The sequence below is a fragment of the Passer domesticus genome, chromosome 7 (genome assembly GCF_036417665.1).
Source record: "Passer domesticus isolate bPasDom1 chromosome 7, bPasDom1.hap1, whole genome shotgun sequence".
Classification (NCBI taxonomy): Eukaryota; Metazoa; Chordata; class Aves; order Passeriformes; family Passeridae; genus Passer; species Passer domesticus.
Window position 1 is genome coordinate 128,341 of NC_087480.1, and position 15,783 is coordinate 144,123.

Sequence of the window (15,783 nt, forward strand, 5' to 3'; positions counted from 1 at the left end):
GAAGAAAAGCTATTTTTTTCTCTATGATTTTTTTGTCGTTGGTTTTTTTTTTTTTTTGGTAACAAAATACCCCAAACCACAAAATAAGGAGCAAGAAGAGGCAAAGGATCCAGTTCCACTTCCCAAAAATACACATGAGGTCACACACCACTGCCAGCAGCTTCTCCATGAATTCAAGCGATCAGGGATGACTTGCGCCCGGTGTCCTCCCTGCCACACTCATCTGTTTGTTTCAGCAGCCTTCTCACCAGCTTCTCCAAGTCCTTCCTGGATTTAAGCTCTTCTTCCAAACACTGTTTCATCCTTTTGTTTTCCTGCAAGGTGAAAAACAAAGGAATAAAGATGCAGTTATGCCCATGCACTTTATGCAGTGAGGTACTCCACGTATATGCCTCAGAGGTGATGAAATAACAGAGATATTTGATAGGAGTTTGTGAGGATGAAGAACATAAGTGGATCAGACCACAAGTAACCCAAACACACCCTTACTACCTCACAGACCTGCACAGAAGTTCCCTGACTTTGGGCAGACAAACATCCTCCTGAAAACCTAATTTTATCTTGGGTTGAAGAACCCTTTTCTCCTCTGATGGTTTCTCCCACCTCCAGACTTGGGCCTGGAGGGAAGAGGACATATTTCCCCTGATTCTACAAGAACTGGCGTCCACCAGACCACTATAAAATGAATGGTCAAGATGAAAGAGCTTTTAGAATATGGGGAAAGTTTCAAGTTACCACAAAGACCAACTACTCCTTCCCTCCTGCTTTCTCTAGCACTCAAGCCTGGAGGATGAGAAGTGGTCTCCAGCTCTGCCAGGGAAGGTTTATGTTGGATATTAGGAAAAGTTGCTTCATGGAAAGGGTTGTCAAACACTGGAACAGTCTGCCCAGGGAAGTAGTGGAGTCACCATTCCTGGGAGAGTCCACAGAATGTGTGGGCATGGCACTTCAGGACATGCTTTAGTGGTGAACATAGTGGTGGTGCTGGGTTGATGGTTGGACTCCATGATCCCAGAGGTCTTTTCCAACCTTAAAGATTCTATGATTCTGTGATTCAGGGAGATAAACCAGAAAAAAACTAATGCTCGTTCAGGAATTTGCAGGATTGGACCAGCATCAGCAAGACTTTTCCTGGCACCAACCAGGAAAAGATGATCCAGCGCAGACTGGATGGTTGTCACTCAACTCCCAGCACAAACAATCCCACCCAAATTACCTGCTTCAGCTCTTTGACTTCATCTTTCAGTGCATAAACTGTGTCAACAAGGCTTCTGAAAAAATAAATTAAAGAAAAAAGAAATTAGAGTTGGTGTGCAGGAATACAGTGATAGCATGAGAAGTCCTGACAGGAAAGTAGCAGCCAGGCTCTGCTTCCCAAGCATCAGGCTGCTGCCTGGGAGGGGACTCTGGAAACACAGCCCAGGAGCATTTATATGCCACTGGTCCAAAACTCAGGGCTCTTTTCTCAAACCTTGATATCTTGTTCTGCTTTGAGTTATCAGCAAAGGTCTGTGGTTTTTGTTTCCTTGTTTATGCTATGGCAATAAATGACAATGACTTTAAAGGTGGAAATGCTTGAGTATCTTTTGTAAAGCAGCCTTGAGTCCTTGAAGTTGTGCTGCAACATATCAAATGTGAAAATAACACACTGACTGGGTTGGAAAGGGAGAGGCTCAACACAGTTACCCAGATGCACAAGTTACAGAACAGGCAGTGCCAGGCAGGCTCCTGAGGGGCAGCAACAGCTCAGTACAGCAGTAGTTAAAAAATAAAAGCCACTTGTTTGGTTCTGTCCTCACTGACCCCATTATGCTACATCTGGATAAGCCATAAAATGGGGATCTAGACTCCCAGAGGGATACGGCCATGTCAGGGCAGCTGGGAGGGTGGCCCTGTCCTTAAAAGGGACAAAATAGCCATTGAAATTGTCTGGTGGTTCTTTGCCAGAACTAAGGCAGCAGTCAATGACACCAGGCCTGCTCCTCTGTGGAGGCACAGGAGAAGGCATTGGTTTTTAATGCCCTTCCAAAAAGTGAGACAGGCATCTATCTGCAAGTGGAAAGGAGCTGCGCTTACTTTTCCTCTGTGACCGTCTGGCCATTGCTTCGTGTTTCCTCTATGATGATTTTTTCTTCCTCAGGAAGAAGGACTTGGGGGATGGAGTCTTTACGGGAGCCTGTGTACAAGAAATATTCATGAGGGAGAAAAAGGGGTCATCTTCCCTGGTGCCCATGCTACATCAGAGACAGAAGCTCTCATTTTTCCTGCTCCACCATCAGCCTGGGGCAGGCTGGAGACGTCAGCTACATCCCACTAACCCAGAGCTACAGCAGCAAGTGGAAAATTTTCAAGAGTACTCATTGCACCTAAAGTTACATCATGACTTATAAATGAAACCATTCGACTAGGGTCAAGAGCTCCCAAAAGAACCATGGCCTCCCTTTTTTCTCTGTACCACTATTTGAAAGTTCAGAGATTTAATTGGCTGACATCTCACCAGCAATGATAAATAGTTATATTTCCAGAGGTGAAGATGTTAGATAGGTTCTTATGAAGCAGGTTGTTCTTAAACACGCAGCTGATTGAGAGATAATATTCATGCTTCCTTTCTAAAGCTATAAGCAACCTGAGATTATCATCAGGTAATCACTGGTGAAATAGCAGTGTCTCATCTGCCCTCCTACCTGCTTCATTCTCTGTGTTTAGGAGAAAAACAATGGCAACTAAACCACTAGGCAGAAGAAGCTTCCTTATCTCAAAGATTGAACACTACAGTTTCCTAGCATGAGTCTTGTTGCTGTATGATGCAACATCTGTTTATTCCCAAAGGGGTTATCAGTGTTGTGGGCAGAGTAGAAGCTAAATAATGTGTTTGTGTGCCCACCTGAGCTGAGAGCTTGCTGGAAGCCTGCCCCAGTACAGTATGCCTCAATCACCTTCAGGATCTGAGCATCCTCCTCCAGCGCAGCAGTACCTGTAAAACATTGCAAACAACAGCATGCACAAAAATCAAGGTACTCTGGCCTTGTCTCTCCCAGTCTTTGCACCCAAGCCCCTTAAGAGATCATGCTGTTTCTTTGGCTGAGTACCTCTGGGACTTTGGCCAATCTGTTTTTTGGTCCTTTACATTTTCTGGCCTTTGTGGCATCAAGCACCATGACCAAATGGTGTGAAAACTCATCTCTAGTTGCTCATGTTGGCAAATCTCAGGGGGTGACGGCTTACTTTGGGTGCAGGCAGCACCGGGAGATGGGAAGGCAAATCAAACCCCATGTGGGAGGTCTGGTATAGCAGTACCACAGCAGCACTTGGAAACATGAAGTGTTAATTTCCAGCCTCTGCTCAGTGCCATCTTCTCAAGGGAGAGAGCTAATCATGGAGCTGTGCATGGCAGCATGACCATGACTTGACTTTTGTGTAAAACCCCCAGGGTGTGCCCCAAGTGGGCTCTAGGGAGTTCTCAAGACATCCCTCTTTGCAGGTGAACACCTCTGTCGGGATGAGGATCTTTTTGTTTCCTAATTCCCCAAGGACACTGTTCTAGGACATTCTGGCATGGCCAGGTAAGGGTTTGTCCCAGCTGTCAGACATATTTTGTTGACTCTTCATGTGCAGTTTAGTGCAGTTTTTAACTGCTTGGGAGAAGTTCCTTGGCTTCATACTCAGAATAAGACCACCCACAACCCATGACCTTGTGCTAGCAATCACAAGGAGGGTGGTGGCATGTCTGGCAGTCAGAATTGGGAAGGGAGGAGGAATCCATCAGATGACCAGTGCACTTCAAGAAGTCTCCCATGCTCAGGAGCATGTAGGCTCAGAGTAAGAGCATCCTGTCACATCCTGCACTGCAAGAAAGGGTGTTTTCAAAGCCCCATGGAGATCACTGAGAACACAGAAATCTCCAAAAACAAAAGAAAAATAGCATCACAGAATGGCTGGGTTTAAAGATTATCTAGTCCCAATCCCTGCCATGGGCAGGGACACCTTCCACTAGACCAGGTTGCTCCAAGCCCCATCCAATCTGGCCTTGAACACTTCCAGGGATGGGGCAGCCAAAGCATCTCTGGGCAACACTTACTTTTCCGAATAACAAACTCTTCATCGGATGGTTTTCTCTCAGTTTTCCTTTTTGGAAGAAACTTCTTCATTGTTTTTGGACTTTTGCTAGAATCCTACAGAGAAATAGACTCTTGTGTTTAACCAGAACCAAAGGCAGCCGGAACAGTGGAGCAGCACAGATGGGTGTAGCTACCCATGCTACACACAACACTTTAGAAAATTACAAAGCAGACAGTGACAAAGTTGGGAAAAATTATAGTTTTTGCCCTTCACATGTACCAGTTGTGACCCACTGCTCCCTTGAACAGCAGTGGGAATTGCACCTGCAGGTTTGGGCCAGGACAGGCTCCTCTAGTAAATTCAACTCTTCTGAAAAATCCTTTGGCCAAGGAATTCAAATACATTCATAGCACTTTTAGTTGCTTACAAACTGTAGAAAACCCTAAAATGTGGTTTATTCCATTGACTTAATTTCTAATATAAAAGAGTTGGCAAATAGCTCCACTTCTAAATGCCCACAATTTAAGAGTATAAATCCCACATACAAATATACACAGAGAACAGATAAACACACATATAGTTAGTGTTTGCTATGACTCTGTGAGTAAGAAACACAAGTTTTTATCTCCTTCACTCAGTTAAAAGTCTTACTGATTTAGAGAGAATTAGAGTATTAGTAGGTTACATGCAATAAGGATTTAAAGGAGAAGAGGCATGCCAGGAGGTTTAAGTACCATAACACTAAATCTTTCTGAGAGTTATCTCAAAATATATTTTCCAGCTGCTACTGTCTCTGACAATAACTTACTGATACAACAAGGCAAAATTAGGGTCATGCAAGCACAAGAAGCATTAACAGGAACAAGCATTCTGTGCCACGACAAGCCAAAGAGATGTATCTACCCTTACCTTTAAGATATAAGACATCCTCTACAATGAATATGCAAAGAAAGAGAAGATGAGTGTGAGAGACTGATGATTTTTATCACCAAGTCCATTAAATCCACAATTCTAAACCACATTTCAATGTTAGTCCTGAGATTAATGCAGCACACCCTCTGTCCTGGTTTTAAAGCACTATCAACATGCAAAGGAGCACCATGTCATGCAAAACTGAAAATTTACATGTGAGACACAGGATGAGTGGGCATTAATACACTCTAAACACAGAGAACATGCTTCCTTGGTTAGTAGTGGGTGTCTGTGGATGTTGGTTGCCTAAACTGGTGCTTACAGCTGCAGGAGCCCCATGTGCCTGGCTCCATCCAAGTCCCAGTAAATGCTCAGGGCCAGCACTCAACACCAATTCTAAGGGCCTCAATTCAGCCTAGTCAGGATGTCAGGACACTCTGCCCATCCTGGTGACAATCTCCTAGGACTCCATCTTCTCAAAGGGGACCTTCCATCCTCGCTGAAGGCCTGACCATGTTGGGCATCAGCACTGCAACACCTCCTTGCTTCACTGGCAGGGATGGGGAGCTCCCTGCACATCCTGTGGAGGATTCCATCCCTGGATCCCATCCCTGGAATGCTTGACCCAGGGAGCCATGAGGCTCTCCTGCAGGTCTGCCCAGCAAAGTGCTGAACTCTGATGTTATAAAGTTTTCACCTAATGGAAAGCAGCCAGTTAAAAAAAAAAAGGTAGTAGAAGAAACTATCTGTAAATCATTTTCCCTTTGCTAAACTGAATCCAGACACAGCACTTTACCCACAGAATTTACCTGTTCTGTCATTTCAAATGATTACTGGAAACAGAACAGGAAAAATACCCAATTTCAATGGAAATAACAAGAGTGAGGTGCCATACACAAGCAGAGTCTGAGGTTTCCTGACCTGGGTACAAGGAAGTGTACAAGACTATGCCATCCCATCCTACACTATGAGAAGACAAAGTAACACTGGATGTCTAAAAATCTCAGCTCATTTAATCAAACTGTCCTACTCACTTCCCTGCAAGTAACCTTTGAAATTTATATTCCTTCATTATATCTTCATTATAGGAAGGTGCTTGCATGGAACTGTCAGCATTTTTTTATTTTGTGCTCTACTTTAAATTTAAAAAAAACAAAAATACAGTGAAATAGGGATTCTGTTTAAGGATTAAGCACCCCAGAGGGAGAAATGAGACAGATATGGATCTGCTTGGGCCAGCCACCAAACTTATTCCCCATCTGTCATCACAGGCTTGTGTCCATGAGTCTCTCCCCAGGCTCAGGCAGGACTGACTGAGTACCAGGCAGTATCTACCCAACTCTGCTGGACATGTTGGCCTTTGGGTTTCTACTGACATGGTCAGCACAGCTTGTTCCCATAGAAGCCACATTTTTGGTCCTATGACACCTTGCAGGATACCATACAGCATCCTATCCCTTGGGACTCGCTGTGGGCTAGGCCTCTGTAGCAAAAACCTCTCCCCTGCTTTTGATACAAAGAGTTTAAGTCCTGCTATGAGTGGCAGGGGACAAGAAATTGTAAAGGACCATGGTATTCATGATATCACTCAATCTGTCGTTTTTCTCACAGAAAAATTTCTCTTTTACCTCAAGTCAATATTTTTAATTCACCACAAAAGCAAGAAACAGTTTAGTCTCCATTAGGAATTTGGAACACGCAAAGATTATGTAATTTTCAGTCTGCTCAGTTGGTATTTAACCAATTTAATTCCCAAACTTTAATTTAAAATTTAAAAATTCTAGGAAATAAATGCAACAAGATGCAATGAGGCTACTTAAAACCTTTGCCAGGAGCAGCAGACCCACAATTCTGCCAGCTTCCAGACTCTCCATCCCTAAGTGCTAGGAGGGCTGAGGGGATCCAAGCCCCCTCCCTGTCCCCATCCCCACTGGGGCAGAAACACTCTCAGGGCTGCTGTACCAAGAAAGGCAGCTGACTCAGACCCAGAGTGCTCACTCAATAGGAGGAACGTTACCTGAGATACTGGTGAGTAATTCCAAAAATCTAACATGAGGTAGGGAAGGAGAGCACTACAGTTGTGGTGCAGGGTGACAACAGAGCTAGGCTGTATTTTGGGTTTGCCCACACCAACTCCCAGCTCCCAGGCTGTGATTCCTGCAGGTGAAGCCATCCCTCGGCTGCTGCCTCCCAGCAGGACCTTGCTGTGTAACACTCGGGTGGGTGGCAAAGGAGAGTCAAGCCCCACATCCTGCTCTATCCACCAAAACAGCGTGGAAGACACAAGAAACATGGGCAGGCATTTTGCCTCATCCTCATGGTGCACTATCGCTTCTCAATCCTGTACCACTGAGCTGCTGCCACAGCTGGAGCTGGAACACTTTCCAGCAGGGAACAGGCCCCTGGCCACAGCTCAGACCAAGGGAGGAAGCAGAAGAGAAGGCAGCTCCACCATGGCACTTCCAGAAGACAGGGTTCAATGAGACACCCAGATGTAGGACTGGTGAAATCCAGCAGCTGAGAGTGCTGGCCATGGCAGCCAACAGCTAACATCCAGCCTGCAAACACATGTACTCATGAGCCCCGTGTAGCACAAAGCCCAGGACAGCAACCTACATCCATCACAGGACTAGGGCCAAAGTGACAGAGTAATTTCTCCCAACATCCCCAAGAACCTACATTTCAGTGTCCTTGCTGTGGGATATGAAACCTGAACACAAGGTCTAGGGATTGTGCGAAATCAGGGTCCTGGATAGGTAGGTGGGATTATTACCTCTTTGTAACTCAGTGCTGCTGAAGGTCTGAGTGGAGGAGCAGGACGGAGGCAGCTCAAGCTCCAGGGCTTGAGGATTTTGGGGGGTTCCAGAGGCCCACGGATCTGCCCAGCTGAACTAAATGTCTGAGAAAATAGATGAGAAGCAAACCAAGACTTGTTAACCACCAAACAAGGCAGAGAAGTGAAGGGGGATGGACAAGTGTTGAGATACTGAGACATTTAAGTTGCAACAAAAATAGGGCAGGATACATGTAAAATGGTACAAGCACAACGTGGTTACAAAGCAAAGAGCAGGATGTGTCTTACAGCTGTCATGTCACCTCCGAGTCAGGGTGCTGCTGAAACAGAGAGCTCAGGCAGCAGTGAGGAACCCAGGCAGCAGATGCCAGGAGGTGACACTTACCGAATGTGGGCTCCAGGACTGTGTTTTGGAGACGGTGCTGCATGTCCCTTTGGTCAGCCTTTGCAAGTGGTCAAGCCATTCGTGCAAGTCCTGGCTGGTGCTGCAGGACACAGTGATCCGCTCCATCATGTTCCCTGTGGCAGAGGGTTAAATAACTGTCTTTAGCAAGTGGTAGAGACTCAGGAGGAAACACAGCATGAAATCAGCTCAGCACAGCAGGAAATGGCTCCTCAGTTTGTACAGTCCAGTGGCTCCAAAAAGGCCAAGGCAAAGATAGAAGCATTAATCATTAAGAATCATTAAGGTTGGAAAAGACATCTAAGATCATCAAGTCCAACCATTAAACCAGCACTGCAAGGTACACCACTAAACCACGTCCCCAAGCATCTCCTCCACAATGATGATGTGACTGCCCATCCTGCTCCAGGTAACCACTGACAGTGTGGATGCTGCAAGAAATGCTAAGGAAACTGGTAAGAGGAATGTGTGAGGATCATTTAATGTTGAAGGTCATTAAACACAATATTTCCCCGATTAACAGGATGCTGACAACAAATACCACCAGCACAAACAGCTGCACTGCAGCCCAGGCACTGAGCATGACATGACTGTGTATACCTACAAGTAATGAGATACACTCAAGGGGGAAATGGGATGAAAGCTCCCTCATGACCAGAACCATGTATCTGTAAATAAATGAGGTACTCAGAACTACAAGGCATGGCTACTGGATGCAGACAGGGCACTCCAGTGCAGAGCAGTGCTACTGAAGCGAGAGATTTGTCCCATGCAAAACACTATGGTCTCCAAAGGCAGCCAGAGGCAGAGCTCCAGGGCACTTGGAGGAGATTGCCTCAAGCAGGACAGAGGGTGCTCAGAAACTCAGACAACATGTGGTAAAAGAGCAGGAGGAAGATCATGGCACGGGGTTAGAGGAAGGCAGACCAGTACTTCCAATGGCAACTGTTGCTTGCACAGGGAGGACTGCCCTAGGCAGAGGGCCCCACTGACCTGTGATTTCAAACATGTGCTCATTCCCTTCGGCATCTTCCAGCTTTGTCAGCATCATTCCTGTCAAAGGCAGCTTTCCCTGGGAGAATTGAAGAGCAGTCAGTATCTGCAGGTATTGTTCTGCTTGTTTCTGCTGATTCCTTTCTCTTTGGAAATCGCCATTTAAAATTAATTTGTGAATGCTTCAGACTTCATGAAGAGTCTCCTTTAATGTATGGAACAAGATTTCCCTGCACAACTAGGTCAAACCCCGAAAATGAGACTCCCATGACAGCTGAGTCATCCCCGGCTCATCTGCTACCCTTTCCCTTCATTCAGTGCAAACCTTTTATACAGTCAAGTCAGAAGGATCAATTTCCCCTGGCTTTTTCTGAAAGCCTTCCCCATCCCTCTGATTTGCATGCCAAACTGCCTGCTCACCTTACTCCCACCAGTGGGTCAAGTCAGAAAACCCAGCCAAATATTTCCCAAATCTTTCTCATCTCCCTTGCTATGACAAATGACACATCAAAAAAAGAGCATTTTTTCCTGGCAGTATTGATGGTTTCAGACAGCTGGAGAAAAGCCAAGTGTTCAACAGCCATTGGATGGTATGGAAAAAGGTAAAACACAAGAAATGCAGAGTTATATATAGTACCTCATGGAATGGAATTTTCATGCACTTTGCAGTGGGCTTTTTAAGTATTTTCCAGAGATGGAATAAAACTGAGAGCCAGGTGGCTGGTCAAAACCCTACGGCTGGATCAGGACACCTTACACACACACCCCACTCCCAAAAACAGCAGATAAAACAACAGGTTTTGAGGGGGTTTTTTGGTTTTGTTTTGTTTTTTTGGGGGTTTTTTTGTTTGTTTGTTTTGGGTTTTTTGTTGTTATTGTTTTTTGGGGTTTTTGGGGGTTTTTGTTGTTTTTTTGTTTGTTTGTTTTTTGGTTTTTTAAATTTCAAAGCATTCACTTACCAAATGCTGCTTAACCAATTAACAGGACAAAGGCATTGACTACCCTGGCACATGATAAAGCCAGCCCTGGTTCCCAGCCTGGGGTATTTGCATCACAACACAGAGTTCAAGGAGGCAGAGCACTTGAATTTGATAAGAACTATTTGTTTTGCTTTTTTACACCTAAGGTCTTGCAACTTCAAACTAAGCAGGCCTACCTGATAGATGAACCCACTCATCCGTGGGCTTGCAGACAGCATCAGCAAAACATTGGAAAATAACAAGAAATACCGCTCCTCTTTCTCCTGGGGGGATAAGAATTTAAGTTAGTCCAGTCTGCAATGCATCACAAGCACCTGCCTCTAGCAAACTAAACCTGTTGCAGCTGGAATCACAGGCTATGAGATCACCCCCAAACCAACTACTCTGACTTTATTTTTCTTTACAGCATCTCATTTATGTATCAATTTTCCCTGAAGAAATTTTTGTCTGCATCCTGCTAATCCTCTTCCCATCATTGCAGAGTGCCTCAGAAAGCAGTCTTATGTTCCCCAGCATCCCACATCCCAAACAAGAAAGGCTTTTGGGACTAGATGCTGCATGGGTTTGTTTTACAGGTCTTTCCTTCCCAAGGAAAAACTGCAACAGCAAGCAATTCAGTGCTAACACGTACTTTCCCACACTGAGCATGCAGCACACATGGCTTTAGCACCACTGGGGAAGGTCTGTGTCAGGCACTGGTGTGATGCATTAGGACTAGTAGGACAAGAATCACTCCAGTTAGTTCCAAAACACAGTCAGCTCTGCGGTGGGCCGTCAGAGCAGCCCCTGTGATGCACATAGGACATTTTCTAGTCACTCTCATTTCAGAGTAAGTCACAGGGGAGAAAGAGGGAAATTAACGTGCTATACAATATTGAGATACTTCTTCTCTTGAAAAGTGGGTCACCAAAGGCCTGAAGCGAAGCCTACAGGGTGCCTGATTCACTCCAAAGACATGCACAGTCCCATTGCACATCTCTTCCCAAGGTAAAATTATTTATCAGCATTATTTGCCATCAGTTTGTGACTTGGAAAGAGAGGAACTACCGCCTCACATCACTTACCCCAGGAGCAAGTGGGTTTTCAGACATGAAGTCTACAGCCAGCAGAAGGAATATCACCCTTACCTCGCTTCCCCCAGACTGCACCATAACCTGGGACATGTAGATGACGTTTCCCATCATTTTTATGTCCTCTCCTTCCCAGCGCTGGATGGATTCAGAAAGGATTTGCAGCTCCAGTTGTTTCCTCTTCCTCAGCTCCTGGCATTGCGACTGGGAATCACAGCAGAGATTTGTTAGCTGAAGTGCAGAAGCTAACCCAAACCATCCCAACTTCACCAGCAACAACTCACACAGCCCTGTGGGCTCAGGGATGGTCATGTCAGGGTTCAGGAAAGTCTACTTTGGCTCCATTACATAAATTCTGTTAAAAAAATCACATCCCAGTGATTTATGAAGTAATGATTACATTCAAATGTCAAGGAAATTGCAAACTGCACTGAGCAAACTTTTCTTTCCAAACCAGCCCCGCCTCTAAGAGCTCAGGGTCACAATTTCCAAACCAAGACAGCTGCACAGCTAAATCTCTGTAATTTTGTTACTGCTTAGAAGGATTTTGCCGGTTTTGTCCAAACAGCAGAGTTGAACTTGTAGCACTCACAAGTCAGATGGGTAGATATTTTCTAACCAAAATCTGGGAACCCAAAAGCAGGACTAGGTGGTGCTGTAGTTTAGCACAAAAAAGAATCTTCTGAAAATGCTGTTATTGAAAAGACTGCACCACTGCTGGGCAGCTGGGGACTGGAGAAGCTCCAGGGAGTGACCAGTATCTCATCAGCTCTCAGCAAGAGAGGACAATGCTGACTGGACACAGTCCTGCAAATCCAAGCAATACTTTGTTTAACTGACCCCTCTGCCAACATGGAAAATTGCTGCAAAGCTAAACCGGGGCTATTTTCACCAACTGCTTGGTTTTTCCAAACCCCTTTTTCTGACAGAGATTTTCCTCCTTTCCAATTCACTGACTATCCAGCTCTTCAAAGAGAGAGGCTGCATTGGGTCTAGTTTGAAACCACACACATTTGAACCAAACTGGGGTTTACTCTGGTTCTACAACTATTGTATGTTTTGATGGCTCCCCAAGTGTCCCAATCCAATGTTCCCAGGATAAAAATCCAAATATAATCCACAGGAGTTCATCACAGTCTGTGATGAACAATGGCTCCTTGGTCCCTCCCTGCCTTTGCTTGGGAGCCTTCCTGGTCCTATAACAGGACCACGTGCCCATCATGAGGGCCATCTCTGCCTGTCTAACCTCAAATTCACACTGAACCTCTTTAGTTGTGTCATAATGACATTAAATTACTCATCACCGAAGTACACATTTCAAGTAAAACCATCCAGCACTTACGAGATTTCCTAAAGATTAATGACACCTTATAATTTAAATGAGTTGTTCTCCTATTAACTTCCAGAATAAATGGAAAGGGTGCTGAGTTTCTAAGTAAATGTAACATGATCGCCCTTTCCTGTTTTCTATGAACTTTCTCCTCCCCATCTTTTATCTGCACTGCTAAACACTTGCATTTGTCACAAACAGGTAACATCTGTTGTGCTAAAGGAAGGAAGCTGGACCATATCTGGAGTGGTTATAGTGAAAGGTTCTCTGTGGCTACAAAGCAAGAGAAACTAGAGCTTTTTTCCATCAAAAAAGCTTTTTTCCAGGTAAAACCTTTGTCCATTTGGGTGGCTTCTCCTGCTCTATTTCATCTCAGTGCAGCAGAACTTTGAGGAGTGCAGGTGACAGAGTTCACAGAAATGGGTTTGCTATCTCTGACTCATCCATTCTCTCTGTTCCCCACCGATGGCCATGGCACCTGGAGCCACAAATTACTGGAATGTGGTCCAAGCCTCCTGATGCCTGTGGAACAAATCTCAGCAAAACCTAGAGTTACTCCATAGGCTCAGAGGGGAACTTCCCATTGGGTCAGTCACAGCTGTGCTAACCTCTCTCTCAATGAGGAAGGGGTGGTCTAGTTTCAGGTGGAAAATTATTAGAGATTGGAAGCAACAGGACACGAAAGGGACCCTGCTGCCACCAACGTCCACACATGGCTTTCAGTAATAGAGAAACTCAGAGATCCACCATCTCTGCTCTGGCACCATAGAGCCAGCATGTACTTGCTGTGGCCAGAGGAGCAGCTCTAGGCTTGAAATGTGAAATTATGTTTCTTTGTAACCCATCTTTTCCATTCCAAAAGACCTTTTTTCCTAATGAGGAGACAAATGTCAGGCTTGACTCATTCTTCATGAAATGCAGACCTGAAATGGAGGGCTCTATTTTAAGAATTGCCACCTACCACAAGGGACTTGAAGGATGTGACGGCTTTCAAAACATCTTCATGATCTGCATGCGCCTCCTAGTGAAGGGAGAGCAAATTCCTCAGCCATCAGCAGCAGCAGCACCCACCCTGAGCATTAACCCACCCACTGTTCCAGTACACTCAGAGCTGAGGATACAGGCAGCATGGGATTCAGGAGGAGATCAAAGTCTCCCAGGTACCTTCCCCACCATCCATTTCAACATGGCATGGCAAAAGGCAGCTATGCAATTTACTAATACCAATTTAATGAGTTTGAAGTGGCCAGAGCAAGGGTAGGTATGACTGGACTTAGAACAAATCAGACTTGCAAAGAAAAATCAATGAAAACAGGCAGTAGCGCAGGGTGCACCTTCAGGAAGGAAACTTCCATTGCAGTGCCAGATATTCCAGTCACTGCCCTATCAAGGGTGGAAACCCACTACCATCAAGGGAGCTTCACCTCTGGCTTTAAGGGAGGGCATGTCTGAGCAGAGAGGTCTTAGGCCAGGTAAAACCAGAATGGTGCCTCTTATCTCTGACCCTAGCTGTATGCTAGCATTCTCCCAGAATGTTCTCCGCAATCTAAGGTCCTGCTCCTCACCACCAAGTCCTCATGCCAAGTAAATCATAAGGTGTCTAGGTTGTGATGGACCTGTCCCTGCAGCCTGGCATCGCTCATCTGCAATGTGGGACAAGTGGCTGCCCTGAACACACCTGTCCCCTCAGCAGCTCTGCAGCGGTGCAGAGAATGCTTTGGTGTACATCCACACTGCACACAGCCATCCTCTTCCCACAGCATCACAACTTAAACCTCAGGCCTACTGATTCATGCAACAAAACTCCCACACTCAGCTTAGAAACCAAGACAAATAGGTGACGTGTGTGTCCCCAAACCCACTGCTGAACCGCCTGCGAAGAGCAGGCAAAGAGCACAATGCATATCCTGCAAAGAGCACATTATCCCTGCAGGGGCATGGTGGCTGCAGCCAGGCTCAGCTCAGTCCCTGCAGCTCAGCTCAACCAGGTGAGAGGGAACAGAAAGGTCTGAGTGTGCCTACCCTGAAGGCTCTCATGCCCTCTCCTATGCAGGAACATCCCTGGCTCAAGCATAGAAGTTTTAATCTTTTGGCATGATTGTAGGTCATGGATAAATGTTCTGAATTAACTGGTGATTAACTGGATGAGGAGAAAATGGAAACTTGCTTAAAAACAGACTGTTACTTCTGTTTTCTTCAGCCCCTTGCACCACCCCTGAGTTTTGCGTTCCTGCAGCTGGAGTACACCAGCAGTGAGCAGCAGAGCTCCAGTAGCAGAGATCTCTACAGTTCCTGGGGCAAGAAATGTCCTGAAGCACAGTTGGTTCTTGCCAAGGAAGTCTCTGTGCCCCTGACTGCTCTCCCTGCTCCCAGGAGCTCGCTCTGCACCCCTGTATCTGTGCTGGAGGCCAGATACATGTCTGTCTGTGCAGCTCTGCCTCCACCCAGGAGCACAGCCCTGGGACAAGGGGTGGGAATGTGCCTGTGAGCCACAGGAGTGAGTGGCCAGGCTTAGGAATCTCATCAAATGATAACAAAAACACAGATTTACTCTTGGCTGTGCAAATAAACAGCAGCTGTAGCCTGACCCTAGACTCTGCTTTTATTTGTGCTGGAAATGGCCCATCTTTGAGGAAGGGCTGGGGTGAAGAGCAGGTAATGTGTTTCCACAACATTCCTCAGACTCTTCCATCAGTTTCTCACTTTTAATCTGAAAGGTGGATAATGTCTGGGGGGCATGGGACATCTCCTTGGAGATGTGGTAAGTACTTTTAGCCACATAATGCTCATATACCAAGAGGCAGAGGTGTCTCTTGAAGCTCAGGGAGCAGCTCTGGCAGCATCAACGAGCAGAGCCTGTCCAGCAGCCCCACACCCCACCTACCTCCATGTGCCGCTCCAGCTCCTGCAGCAGTGTCACATATTTATCCAGCCTCAGGAAGGGTTTGCTGAGGCTTGTGGTCAGGATGAGAATGCCTGGGCTGGCCGCACCTTGGCTCTCCATGAACTTCTCCAGCTCATCACTACAAAAAGAGACAACAAAAAAAAACAACAGGGAGGGCTCTCAGAGCTGAGGGCTGTGTTTTGCCCATGCTCTCCTCATGGCCAGGGGTCTGCTCTGAGCTGGGCATCCTTAAAGGCAGCACAAACTCCCCTCTGAGCACCCCCTACCCACTTCATGGAGCAGGCAGGGACCTTCTACCCTAGCAAGACCATTCTCCTCTGGAAAGCAGGAGAGAACG

At 46.0% G+C, this 15,783-nt stretch overlaps 1 protein-coding gene across 3 annotated transcripts in view; it reads right to left on the reverse strand.

Moving 5' to 3' along the window:
- The window catches only part of ARHGEF6 (Rac/Cdc42 guanine nucleotide exchange factor 6), a 36,736-nt gene continuing 20,953 nt past the window's right edge, over positions 1-15,783 (reverse strand). For 2 of the 3 annotated variants that reach the window (XM_064426409.1, XM_064426411.1), the window contains 13 exons: positions 15,426-15,564; positions 13,503-13,562; positions 11,269-11,415; positions 10,318-10,404; positions 9,162-9,240; positions 8,151-8,284; positions 7,745-7,870; positions 4,969-4,989; positions 4,079-4,172; positions 2,885-2,974; positions 2,077-2,176; positions 1,217-1,271; positions 1-314 (listed from right to left, as the gene is read on the reverse strand). In XM_064426409.1, coding sequence (XP_064282479.1) covers positions 174-314; positions 1,217-1,271; positions 2,077-2,176; positions 2,885-2,974; positions 4,079-4,172; positions 4,969-4,989; positions 7,745-7,870; positions 8,151-8,284; positions 9,162-9,240; positions 10,318-10,404; positions 11,269-11,415; positions 13,503-13,562; positions 15,426-15,564 — 1,273 coding nt within the window. In that variant the 3' untranslated portion in view covers positions 1-173. The remainder of the gene's footprint in view (positions 315-1,216; positions 1,272-2,076; positions 2,177-2,884; positions 2,975-4,078; positions 4,173-4,968; positions 4,990-7,744; positions 7,871-8,150; positions 8,285-9,161; positions 9,241-10,317; positions 10,405-11,268; positions 11,416-13,502; positions 13,563-15,425; positions 15,565-15,783) is intronic. The other variant, XM_064426410.1, reaches the window with a different exon arrangement.